The following is a 13,092-nucleotide window of genomic DNA, read 5'->3' on the forward strand; positions in this document are numbered from 1 at the left end:
GCACTTAGCAACTTCCAACAAACTTTAAGTATAATTTCAAACCTTTTATAACTTTTTCTCACTTAAATGCTTAACATGAAGTGTTTAACAAATAAATTCATTTGTAAAGAAATGAGAGGTTTGAAGCTGTTTTATACATGGTAATTCAATTCCTTAAAGAATTATGGATAGGGGGTTTACTGCTAGTTTAGAAAAAGGCAAGAGAAGATGGGGTTGAAGGGTGTATCACTATCTCTGTTGGCCAAGGAAGAGGAAGCAAATTGACCATTGCTAAACTTTTTCTTCACATAATTAATTGAAACTACTGAAAACTGAAATCGAGATGATGTGGAACTTGCTCCTCCTGAAAATGGGTTCATTGTCTTATCTACTATACCATGGCACTCCAATGAAAGCTTGATATTATGATGTTAGGTAAGCTAAAGAACACGAGCATCTTTTTTTCCTAAGTAATTAACAACCATCTTTTATGTGTGTGTTCTGCTGCCGTTTGGTGAGCAGATTTTTTTGTCTATCCAATTAAATAATTTATTAATATTTTGTCAATAATTGACTGTTTTCATTGTTATATGAAATTACATTTTATACTAGTACAAACTGTGTGAATTATATTATAAAAGTTAAAGAGTAGTTCAATGATAATGTAAAATGTACTTCTAGTTGTAAAATTAAACTGTTAGTTCATTTCAATAAACAAATAATAGTTTATTATAGCTGTTGTTATCCTTTTTCACTCATTCTTATTTTTTTATGTGTGTCATTATCTAGTTAACATACAGAAAATAATACATGAAATTACAGGATGCAAATGGCAGGATCTGGAGAATTGATCTGCAGCGTGTTGGCTGTAAAGCACCTCAAGAAATTTTCCTTTCTCATGCAGGTGCTGTTGTTGATATGGCAACTTCTCCTGTTGGGCCATATATTGCTACATTGGGGTCTGATGGCCGACTGTTTGTGAACAACTACTTAAGAAAGAAACTAGTTCTGTGGAAACAGTTTGAAATTCCGGGTAGTTGTCTGTTATGGGTCCCATTATCTGTAAGTATGCTGCTGACATTTTCATGTTACATGTTTTGGAAATTGCCGATGAAATGTTGCATGAATGACATGATATGACTGTATTGCTTCATTCCAACTTTTTGCTATATGTATGCCACAATGGCAACATTCCATTCATTTCAATGTGTTTAAGCAGAATCTTTTACATTAATACATCAAAATCAGACAATATTACACTGAAAATGGTTAATGAAGAATAAGTTTAAAACTGTAGGAATAATGTTAACTAGTAAAAAAGGCAATGAAATTTAAAAAGATAGTGAAATTTGCAACCAATGAAGCTTCATGTACTACAGTTTTACAGTGGTTTAAAACAGCAGTTGTAGAGTACAGTTAGTACATGATCTGTCAGCTTGATAAAAATAATCAATTTTTTTGAAAAGTTAAGGAAATGTGCAAGCTCTCAAAGCCAGTGGCTCTTTCCTTCTCATCTTGTCCAATATGTCTGTCCTGACCTGGGGTTCTGGTTGATTTTTCGGTAACTCTTCCCATTTCTTAAACCTCATCAATCCTTTCCCTTCATTCCACTTCCTTCCCTTTTGACACTTCTGCCAGAAGAAGGAGCCTCTGGCTTCGAAAGCATGCATGTTTCCTTAACTTTCATGTGTGTTTTCTTCAGCAGATTTTTTATTTATTTTTTCAAATGAATTATATTTGAACAACTTGATAGAAAGATATTCATGAAAAATGTTTATTGAGAAAGATCCAACTTATTTCCTAATCAGTGCATTGATTTCAAAGCAGGAATTATGGGGTACTACAGATCAGTATGATGCCAGTATTTTTTATTAGCTTTATTTTCAGTGCATGGAGGACAAAATTTTTTTGTCTTTTCCTTATTATTTTTTCATTTGTCTGTACTTATTGATGTCAAATTTATATACTGATGGTCTCAGTACCAAATCCATGCATCATCAGGTGCATTACAAGGATACTTGAGTCAATATAAATAAGTAGGTATGTTTTTACAGAATATAACAAAACTTTTTTTCATATATCAGTACAAACCTGAATACATCTCAGCTGACCAACATAACCAAACTGCTCATATGTTTGTTGAGCCCAGCCTTTGCTTGAAAGTTTTATTTTCTCTTGTGTCTCTATTTAATGACATTTGAACTGTCAACGACATCACTGATATACATTATGGTCTGCAGGTACTGGATATCTATTAATATTCTATCAAGGGCCAATTAGTCTGAAGAAGTCCTCTTATTCAGCCAATCGTTTTGATGATGCAAGTCATTTAATATATAATTCTTCACAAATTTGTTTCACTTGCAGTCAGTGATCGATGCTAACTTTTAAGTAGGGGGCATTTTGGTGTAATATTGTTGATTTGATGTGTGCTGTTAAATCTAATGGCAGTGATACTTACATTAACTTAATCTTGTAATTAGTAATCTTGGTAGTATTTTGTAATATATGTAAATTTGATATCAATATATACTTCTGATCTAGACATGATGGTGTGTTCTTTGAGTGTCAGTTTAATAAAAGTAGTGAACATTACTGTAAGAAATATGGTTATTTCATATGTCTATAGTTAATGTACCATTAATATTTTGAGCTTTTTAGATTTTGTTAAATAGGTTTATAATGGAGGAAGTTTCTCTATGTACCTGATGGTTTTTTTTTACATACAAGGTGTGATAAGAAAGTAACAGAATTTTTTTAATTTCATGGGCTTCATAAATCCAATTTTAATTTTTTTTCTTGTTGATAAACATATTCATGATGTATCTTTGCATTTTGAGCTGTTTCAAATATTTAGATTCTTTTTGACAATTGGAAAGGTTACATGTGTTTTCAGGTGCTTGATGAATTGTTACTTTTGAAAAAAGTGGATCAAAGATTTTGCATTAAATTTTGCTTGAGAAATGGAATGAAGTACAGCATCACACTTGGAATGTTGGCTGTGGTTCTTGGCATATCTAATACAAGTAAGAGAAGAATTTATGAGTGATATAAACATTTCAAAGAGGGTCGGGAAGACATTGAAAACAACGACCACCCTAGGGACACTCTAGGGAGCACATCTGATACAGTGTGGAAGAAGTAAAGAAAATGGTTCTGGGGCAAATCCCCAAATCATTGTCAGAGAGATTGGTGATGATGGCAGCGTATCCTTTGGCTCATATCAAGCAATTTTTTGGATGTTTTGGACTTGAAATATGTAGCAGCAAAGTTTGTTCAGAAATTATTGAATTCTGACCAGAGGTGATATCACATAGATATCACTCAGGAATTGCTGAATGAAGTTGACAATGACCCAGAATTTCTAAAGAAGGTTATAACAAATATGAAACATGGGTATTTGGGCATGACCTCCAAACCTAGGCCCAATCATTCCATTGGAAACTCCCTGAAGAACCAAGACTGAAAAAAATTCAATAAGTCTGATCACATATGAAGGTTCTTTTCACTGTTTTCTTTGGTTACAGTGGGATAGTGCATCATAAGCTCCTGCCTCGTGGCCATACAGTCAGTAAGGACTACTTACTATCTGGAAGTTAAACACCTTTTTCATCAACCAATCTGAAGAAAAAGACCAGAATTGTGGCAAAACCACTCATGGAAATTGCATCAAAGTAGTGCTACTGCTCACACCTAAATGCTTGTTCATGATTTTTTGGTAAAAAAGAAAAAAAAAAACATTATGTTGCTTCAGCTAGCGTATTCACTGGTCATTGTCCCCTGAGACTTTTTTGTATTCCTGAGGCTGAAGAGAACCATGAAAGGACGTCATTTTGCCAACATTGATGACATAAAAACAGAATTGTTGAAGGATCTGAACACTCTACTGAAAAGTGAGTTCTAGAAGTGCTTCCAAGATTTAAAAAAGGGCTGGCACAAGTGTATTGTATCTGAGGGGAATTACTTTGAAGGGGCAAAGTTGATGTTGATGGATAAATAAAGATTCTTTAAGAAAAACAAAAATTCGCATTACTTTTGATCACAACACATACTAGCTTCTGGAGAGCACTGCTGCTCTGCAACTGTGTGCTGAATTGATGAGTATTTGCTCCAGTTGCTAAAAAGCTTTTTTTTTATTTTACTGCATGACTGGTTTCTGTTTTTATGTAGAATCAGTTTTGTGATGGAATCTGAAAATGCCTTCAATATAAAAGTCACAGTTGTTTCTCAACAGCACAATATTCAAATTTCATAAGAAAAGGCATATTTTTTCTTTTGTTTTCCCATGTCATGACTTCTTTATTTACATCTCCCGAAACCTGTCATGACACATGTGTTTGGATCTTTATCCCTGTCCTTGAAAATTCTTGCTTTCTTCATTGGAGTGAAGTGGCAACAACGATGTTGTACTTGGTTGGAGTAATGGGTCCCTGTTGACCAATGGACCAAACTGATGGAGATGGCAGTCATGTGTGCATGAGGTGTACTTGTTGAATGAATGAGTGTGTGTGTGTGTGTGTGTGTGTGTGTGTGTGTGTGTGTGTGTGCGTGCTTCTTTTTCTTTTTCTGGTCATGGTTGCAAGCAAAAGCTAATGTGTATGTGCCCTTTAGTTGCACCTGTCTGCAACTTAATGCGTTGTCTTTATGATAACCAGCAATCTATCTTTTCCTTACATTGTTGAAAATAAGGTTGAGAATTTTCAACATTTTTAACTATTTTTCAGTCACTTCTTTTGTCTCCTGACCATCCAACCATGAACTACTGTTTATTCTACCTTCATCTATTCCAAAATATCTCCTTTGTCTTTGCAAAATTCCAATCACACATCCTGTTTCTGAAATCCTATCTAGCACATGACATCCCATCTAATGGGCTTACCATTAAAATTGGCATCTCAGGCTGTCATGCAACCTAATGCAAGAACATTCCCATTTTCCTGTTACACCAGTTCCTCATCATAACAAGTCTGGTCCTTCACAATCATTCAACCAAAGCTCAAACTGTACTTGACAGGCTGAACTCTTTTTGCACAGTCCTTTTACTTTCCATTCTCTATATCTACATCTACATCTACATACGTACTCCATAAGCCACTCTACTGTGCATGGCGGAGGGTACCCTGTACCACTACTTGTTGTTTCCTTCCATGTACCATTTGTAGTTATCATTCACAGATAGAGTGAGGGGAAAATGACTGCCTGTATGTCTCTATTTGAGCCCTAATTTCTCGTATCTTATCTCTGTGGTCCTTTTACACAATGTATGTTAGAGGCAATAGAATTGTTGTGCATTCAGCTTCAATTGCTGGTGCTCTAAATTTTCTCAATAGTGTTCCTCGAAGAAATCATCGCCTTCCCTCCAGTGATTCCCATTTGACTGTCTGAAGCGTCTCCATAACACTTGCGTATTGTTTGAACCTATCGATAACAGATCTACCAGCCTGCCTCTGAATTGCTTCAGAGTCTTGCTTTAATCCAACCTGGTATTGATGCCAATCACTCAAGCAGTACTTAAGAATAGGTCACACTAGTGTCCTATATGTGGTCTCCTTTACAGGTGAACCACACTTTCGTAGAACTCTCCCATTAAACCAAAGTTGACCAGCCACCTTTCCTACCACAGTCCTCACATGCTTGTTCCATTTAATATCTCTTTGCAATGTTACTCTCAGATATTTAAAAGATATGACTGTGTGAAGCAGGACACTGCCAATGCTGTATCCAAAGTTATGTTTCTTTTTTTCCCCTTCATATTAATCGATATTTACTTACATTTTTCTGTGTTTAGAGCTAGCTGCCATTCATCACACCTATTAGAAATTTTGTCTAAGTCATCTTGTATTCTCCTACACTTACTCAAGTTTGGCATCTTACCGTACACCACAGCATCATCAGCAAACAACCACAGATTGCTGCCCATCCTGCCACCAAATCATTTATGTGTGTAGAGAATAATAGTGGCCCTGTCATACTTCCCTGGAGCTCTCCTGATGGTACCTTTGTCTCTCATGAACATTCGCCATTGAGGACAACATACTGGGTTCTATACCTTAAGAAGTCTTTGGCCCACTCATATATCTGTCAAACTATTCCATATGCTTGTACCTTCTTTAACAGCGAGCATTGGGGTACTGCATCAAATGCTTCCTGGAAATCTAGAAGTATGGAATTTGCCTGTTGCCCTTCAGCCATACTTGGCAGTATCTGATGTGAGAAAAGGGCAAGCTGAGTTTCACACTAGTGATGCTTAAAAAAACATGCTTCTCAGTCTCAAGAAAATTTAATGTATTCAAACTGAGCAAACCGATGTTAGGGATATTGGTCTGTAATTTTGCAGGTCCATTCCTTTACCCTTCTTGTACACAGAAGTCATCTGCACTTTTTCCATGCATTTGAGACTGTGCACTAGGTGAGAGATTCACAATAAATGCCAGCTAATAAGGGGCCACGCCATAGAGTACTCCTTGAAAAACTGAACTGGGATTCCATCTGGACCTGGTGACTTACTTGTTTTCAACTCCTTCAGTTGTTTCTCTACACTGGGGATGTTTATTACTATGTTGTCCATAATGGACTCAGTTTGATGGTCAAGTGACGGTACGTTTGTGTGATTCTCTTCCAAGAACAATTTCTTGAATGTAAAATTTAAAACTTTGGCTTTTGTTTTGCTGTCTTCAACTGCCATACCAGATTGTTCAATAAGTGATTGCATGGAAGCCTTAGTGATTTTCCGTAGGACCAGAATTTTGATCTTTTGCTAAGGTATGACAGTGGTAGTAGTTGTATGCTTTGTGCATAGATCTTTTCACAGACGCTGAATCTCTACTAACCTTTGCTTGTCATCATTTGTGCATCATCTTTTGAACCGAGAGTGCAACAGTCTTTGCTTCCCCAGTACTTTCTGAATTTCATTATTAAACAGTGGTGGGTCTTTTCCGTACTAATCCACTTATTAGGCATATAATTCTCCAGACCATGATTTACAATCTGCTAAAATTTTGCTCATAATTGCTTTACATCCATTTTGCTGGAACCAAGTGATGTCAATTCACTGTCTAATTGAGAGGCTAACAACTGCTTATTTGCTCTTTCTAGCAGAAATGTTCTCCTACCCTTCCTAACTAATTTATTAAATTTCATAACCACAGTTGCTATAATGACATTATGATCACTAATTCCTGTTTCTGCACTAACATTGTTGATAAGATCCAGTCTATTTGTAGCTATAATGTCCAAAATATTTGCATTGCACCCTGTGGCCTGCTGAACAAGCTGCTCAAAACAGTTTTCAGAAAATGTGTTAAAAGTGCTTCACATGACTGTTCGCCTGTACCTCACTCCTCCTAGCAGTGAACTCATTGACTTCCAATTCTGTACTCGGCAGGTTAAAGTCACCTCCAACTAGTAAATGCAGATCTGGATATTTACGTGCTACTGACCATAGACATTCTTTGAATGACTCTAGAACTGTGAGCAGAATCTGGTATCCAGTTAAAAATTCAGCAATTAACTTAGTTTCACCATCACCAGTTATATGTGACCAGGTAACTTCACTGTCACACACAACTTCAACCTCAATAGAACCAATATTTCTATCAACTGCAATAGACACTCCCCGTCCTGTGGCCTGTAATCTGTCTTTCCAATATATGAGGGTAAGTCAATTATTATGCGTAATTTAGTTATATTTTTGTTTAGTTTGGTAGTACTGTCATTTTACATTGATGACACATGCTTTGTGTATTTGTTGTTATATCTTTGCCATTTTCAAGTTGCTAGTTTAGTTTCATTATCCCTGCTGTGCTGTTAATCATGGCTGCTCCACTGCCTATTTGCACCAAAGAAGAGCAACGTTCAGTGATCCATTTTTTATGGTTGGAAGGTGTATCAGGGGCCAAAACTCATCAAAGACTTTTGGTACAGTACAGGAACAGTGTTTTGCCACAACAGTGTGTCTACAAATGGATTGAAAAATTCGGAAATGGTTGCACAAGTGCTACGCACAAAGAAGGAGCTGGACGACCATTTACTGCCACAAATGAAGAAACCATTGAGTGTTCAAGTGAAACGATTCTCTTAGACAGACGATTAACTATTGTCTGCAAATTAGTCACGGTTCTGACTACAAAATCATCCACAACAGACTTGGGTTTCATAAAGTTTGTGCAAGATGGGTCCCAAAACAACTCACACAGTTGCATAAACAAATGCACTTGGACATCTGCAAAAAATGTTGGGAACACTGTGGTAACGAAGGGGACAACTTCTTAGACTGGATCATTACTGGCGAGGAAACATGGATCCATCATTACAAGCTGGAGAGTAAATGGCAGAGTATGGAATGGAAACATCCAGATTCGCCGTGCAAGAAAAAGTTCCCCTTCCCACCTTCTTCTCTTCCTTACCCATTATTCCTCATGTTGGGCCTATATGATGATGCATTGTGTGTTTAGTAAAATGCTATCTCCCATGGAATGTTGTCACAAGCATACTAGTATGATATCACCTTTATTGTACTCTTTTTGGAGAATTTTGACTTTTCACAACTCATCATGGATCAGGTAGAGTTTTAAAATTTTAAATATTGTCAATTATGTTGTCTACATATTCAGGTCCAGTTTTAAAATTTAAATATTTTCAACCTGTGTCATCTGTAGAAATAAAACAATGAGAAGTCCAGCTTGGAATAACAACAATAACATCCATAATGTTTGAAATAATTATTTATTAATGCTTCGTGTTATTTTACCATTAGATCATTACTTGTGATCAAAACTAGCGATCAAATGTGACTATTTGAAACTGAGACTGTTATAATAAATATTCTAAATTGTTTTCAAAAATGTTCAGGAACTATCAAGGATCGGTATCTTATAAACTACCTCTCGGGTGGAAGACTTGGGTAGTGTCTGTTGGATGGGAGGCTTATGTTTCATGATTGCATGACTTAAATTTAAATTTGATTTCAATTCAAAGTACAATCAAAAAGGAATCAAAACCACATACAAGTAGAAAAATATCCACCAAGAGTAGGAAATTGTCAGACCAATAAAAAAACTGATAGATTCACTTATTTGCATGCCATGGCATTCCTCTGTACAGAAAAAAATAAAATTTAGGTGTTGAAGACATTGAAACATGACAAAGGCTGAGCAGAAAAGTGACTCTAGCGGACCTGTCAGATACAGCTGTCCATTTTGGGAGAGAAGTCAGCAATATAACTTACTTTAAAACTTTCCTCTGTAACATGAAGGAACTCCAGATTGCTAAAGTTTCTGAACACTTGTTGTTGCTGTATGTGTTTATAGGTCTGCTGCTATTCACTAAGCATGTTTTGTTTTTAATTTATTGCTAAGTGAAATACAGAAACAAATTAAATATTTGTTTGATTTTTTCCAGTTGGATAGAACAGGAAGCATTCTTATTGTTGGCATGTCTGATGGTGTTTTACGTATTGTTGTTGTATCTGCACAAGAGTATGAGATGTATGGTGGAGAGAATCAGGATGCATATGTAAATCTAATTGAAACAACCAAGCCCCACTCAAAAACAATAACAAAAATAACTATCAACAAGAAAGGAAATTTAATAGTTACAGGAAGTGAAGATGCAACTGTGTTTGTCTATCAGATTCAGCGTAGAAGAGATGTTGTGGCTTTAAATCCTATTGGTTTTGTACCAACACCAGGTGGTGTTTCATATTTAGGTTGGAAAGAAAATGAGGTAATGTAATCCATTAAATAATCATGTATTATCTATCACAATGCCAGAAAAAGCTGCAGGCACTAGGAGTTGAACATGCAAATCACTCATCCTATTTCTTTCAGTAGCAAATCTCTCAGTAGCAGAAACATGTTTTCAAAATAGATCTTAGTACTGTTTATTTCCTTCCTCCATTCTTATAAATACTCATATTGTTACAGGAAATGGAAAGAAAACTCTGAAAAATACTTAATGAATGATTTTAGAGACATTAGACTCTCTATATTTTAGTGTGTTTTTATTACCTGTGTTACTAAAAGGCTAACTTGGTACATTGGCCCAATTTCAGGCTACAGAGGCAACAGAACTTTAATTTTCAGTACTCCATTTAATTATTGACATAGTTTATAAATTTAAAATGCTTTACTATGTACTCATTAAGAGGAGTAATCTTATGTTAAAGGCTTAACACAGTAACACAAGACTGTATTACAGTTAGAAACTGTATATACACCTTGATGCAGCATAACTAACAATGCATACATTACTCAGACTCTGTTTATCTTGTATTTGAGAATGAGAGTACTTAAGGGGGGTAAGACGTCAAACGGGCTGACTTGGAGCAGGAGAGGCATCACAGGACATTTTAGTTTCCAGTGTCTATACTTTTACAAATAAATTCATAAAACTTTGTCAGCATGACCAGGAAGGATTCAGGATTCACACTCACTGCAGTGGAAGTTCGGAAAAAAAAAAAATTTTTTTTACGTGTGAAATTTCATCATTTTTCTCACTTACTAATGGCAACATTTGTTGCTGTAGGTACACTTTTCTTCATAAGTTAGAGAGATTCTTTGATGAATTTTGCACAGCATACATACCATACTTACTGGTGTATGAAACTCTAGAATTTATTTAATTTATGAAAAAAACGAATGTGCTGTTATATTTTAAACTTCATGATTAGAAAAAAACACAAATTTTATAGTTATTTACCTCAATTTTTACCACAGTTTTTAATAGATTTGGAAAATTCTAGAGTTTCATGCACCTTTAAATATGGTTTGTATGCTGTGCAAAATTCATCGAAGGATCTCTCATACTTATGAAGAAAAGTGTACCTGTAGCAACAAATGCTGCCATTAATAAGTGAAAAAAAGATGAAATTTCACATGTAAAAAAAATTATTTCGTTATTATTTTCGAAGTTCCACTGCTAGGAGTGTGAATTCCGAATCCTTCCTGGTCATGCTGACAAAGTTTTACGTTTTATGAATTTATTTGTAAAAGCATAGACAGTGGAAATTAAAATGTCCTGTGGTGCCTCTCCTGCTCCAAGTCGGCCCGTTTGTCGTCCTACCCCCCTTAACAACTTCCAACAAACTTTGCACGTAATTTCAAACCTTAACAAAACTTTTTCTTGCTAGCACTAGCACCAACCCTCCCCCACTCCCCTGCAACACACACACATAAAATGAGGAAAGGAAAACAGTTTACAGGTTACTTCATTTTCGCTGTTCATACCTCAAAACTTCGGCACCAGCCAGGATGTTTTAATTTATTACTTCTTTAATACTAACTCTATTCACAACACATTTTGCAGACAGGATTCACATGTATCACTGAATGTACCTGCAAAATTATATCATTGTGTGATTTTATGTGAAAAACTCCCTTTTGCTTAAAATAATTACCCAAATGATTGAGAGCACTTAGCTGCTTCCAATAAACATTAAACATATTTTAAAACTTTTTAAAAACTTTTCTCCCTTACATGCTTCACATTTATGCATTTGCAAAGTAACTGGATGTATGAAGCTGTTTCATACATGGGAGCTCTATTCTTTAAAGAATCAAGGGTAGAGGAGGGTGGTTACTGATTATGACTGTTGTTACAAGTTCACTGCCATCTACAGAAAGTTAAACCATTAATCTTTATCTCCTTGTTACCTATGTCTATTTGTTCAAGGACAGACTTTACATACTGTATTGTTACTCACTTTGTTGTTTTGAATGGATTGTAAGATGAATCGGGATCACAGGTAGGACAAGTTCTAAGGTTAGCTTTGGTATATTTGCTGGAGATGGGTGAGGATGGCTAGAAAAAAATATATCATGAACTGGTTTGGGAGATGAGAAGAACTCCAGTGTTAAAGTGGGAAAACATATGGTTTGGTAACTTTTTAGTAAGACATTTAGCCTGTAGTTGCAATCAGCAGTGCTGTTAGTGGATGAGACAGTAATTGCAACATTAATTGTGAATTGTGAACAGTTCTGTATTCATCTCATGACTTACGTTTGCAATCAGTTTGGTTTACACACATGAGTCTTGCCAAAAACGTACATTATAGTTACAATGTTTTTTCACAAAAAATAAAGTAACACTAAAATAATAATTCTATGAATGGCCATATTAACTTACAAAGGGAAGGGTATATGACAGGGCTTAAACTGTGTGAGTGAAAGCAAGTATGTGCTTCTTTCAAATTCCTAGAATCTCTTCCCTGAGTGGGCCATAGAAAAAGGTAAAATGCTCTCTAAAGATTATTGAGTGGAATGTGAGGGATTTTCTTTCAATCATTTTCAAGTTAGTGGTGTGGCAGAGTGCTCATACACACAGTCTGGCTACTCGCCGCCTCAGGTTGGATTCTTACTGCTACCTTCTCATTTAAAAACTTGAATGAAGTGTGGCTTCCATTGAAACATATTTTGAAAAAATGTTCTTGCTCAAAAATGCTTTTGTCCAATGTGTATGATGTGAACATATTTATCTTTGAAGGTTATTTAACGAGTATCACCCTAAACAATTTACTGTACCATCTAATAACAAATAAAAAGTGGTTTGGTAGTTAACTGCTAGAATTTTTGGAAATTTTTCTTTCATTCAGAACTTCATCCAATTATGTAAATTAACTGTTTAGATATAGTAACTAATTAACTTAAAGTGATCTTAACTAAACTGAACAGTAGTAGCAAGAACAGAACCTGCACTGGTGAGAGCCGGCCGCGGTGGCCGTGCAGTTCTGGCGCTGCAGTCCTGAACCGCGGGACTGCTACGGTCGCAGGTTGGGTTGACTCCTGCCTCGGGCATGGGTGTGTGTGATGTCCTTAGGTTAGTTAGGTTTAAGTAGTTCTAAGTTCTAGGGGACTGATGACCTCATATGTTGAGTCCCATAGTGCTCAGAGCCATTTGAACCATTTTTTTGCACTGGTGAGTTGCCAGACAGTGTGCTTGACCTTAGATCCATGCCACAGACTTGAAAATTATTGAAAAATAACCTCTCAAACCTGAGGTGGTTTTTCTTGTGAGCTGATTTTAAGTGATTGATATATTGCAAGATGCCAAGTCTTTCCTCATTCCGTGTAGTATCAGCTACTTTCTTTTCCTAATTTCTTGGTTGCTCCCTTGTTT

The 13,092-nt window shown here is 35.9% G+C and overlaps 1 protein-coding gene across 1 annotated transcript in view; it reads left to right on the forward strand.

Annotated features, from left to right (window-relative positions):
• LOC126092749 (cilia- and flagella-associated protein 44) overlaps positions 1 to 13,092 on the forward strand; it is a 668,515-nt gene that overhangs the window by 202,270 nt on the left and 453,153 nt on the right. Inside the window, exons 8-9 of the mRNA XM_049908475.1 lie at positions 802 to 1,041; positions 9,379 to 9,702. Of these exons, the coding sequence (XP_049764432.1) occupies positions 802 to 1,041; positions 9,379 to 9,702 (564 nt within the window). The remainder of the gene's footprint in view (positions 1 to 801; positions 1,042 to 9,378; positions 9,703 to 13,092) is intronic.

The sequence above is a fragment of the Schistocerca cancellata genome, chromosome 7 (genome assembly GCF_023864275.1).
Source record: "Schistocerca cancellata isolate TAMUIC-IGC-003103 chromosome 7, iqSchCanc2.1, whole genome shotgun sequence".
NCBI lineage: Eukaryota > Metazoa > Arthropoda > Insecta > Orthoptera > Acrididae > Schistocerca > Schistocerca cancellata.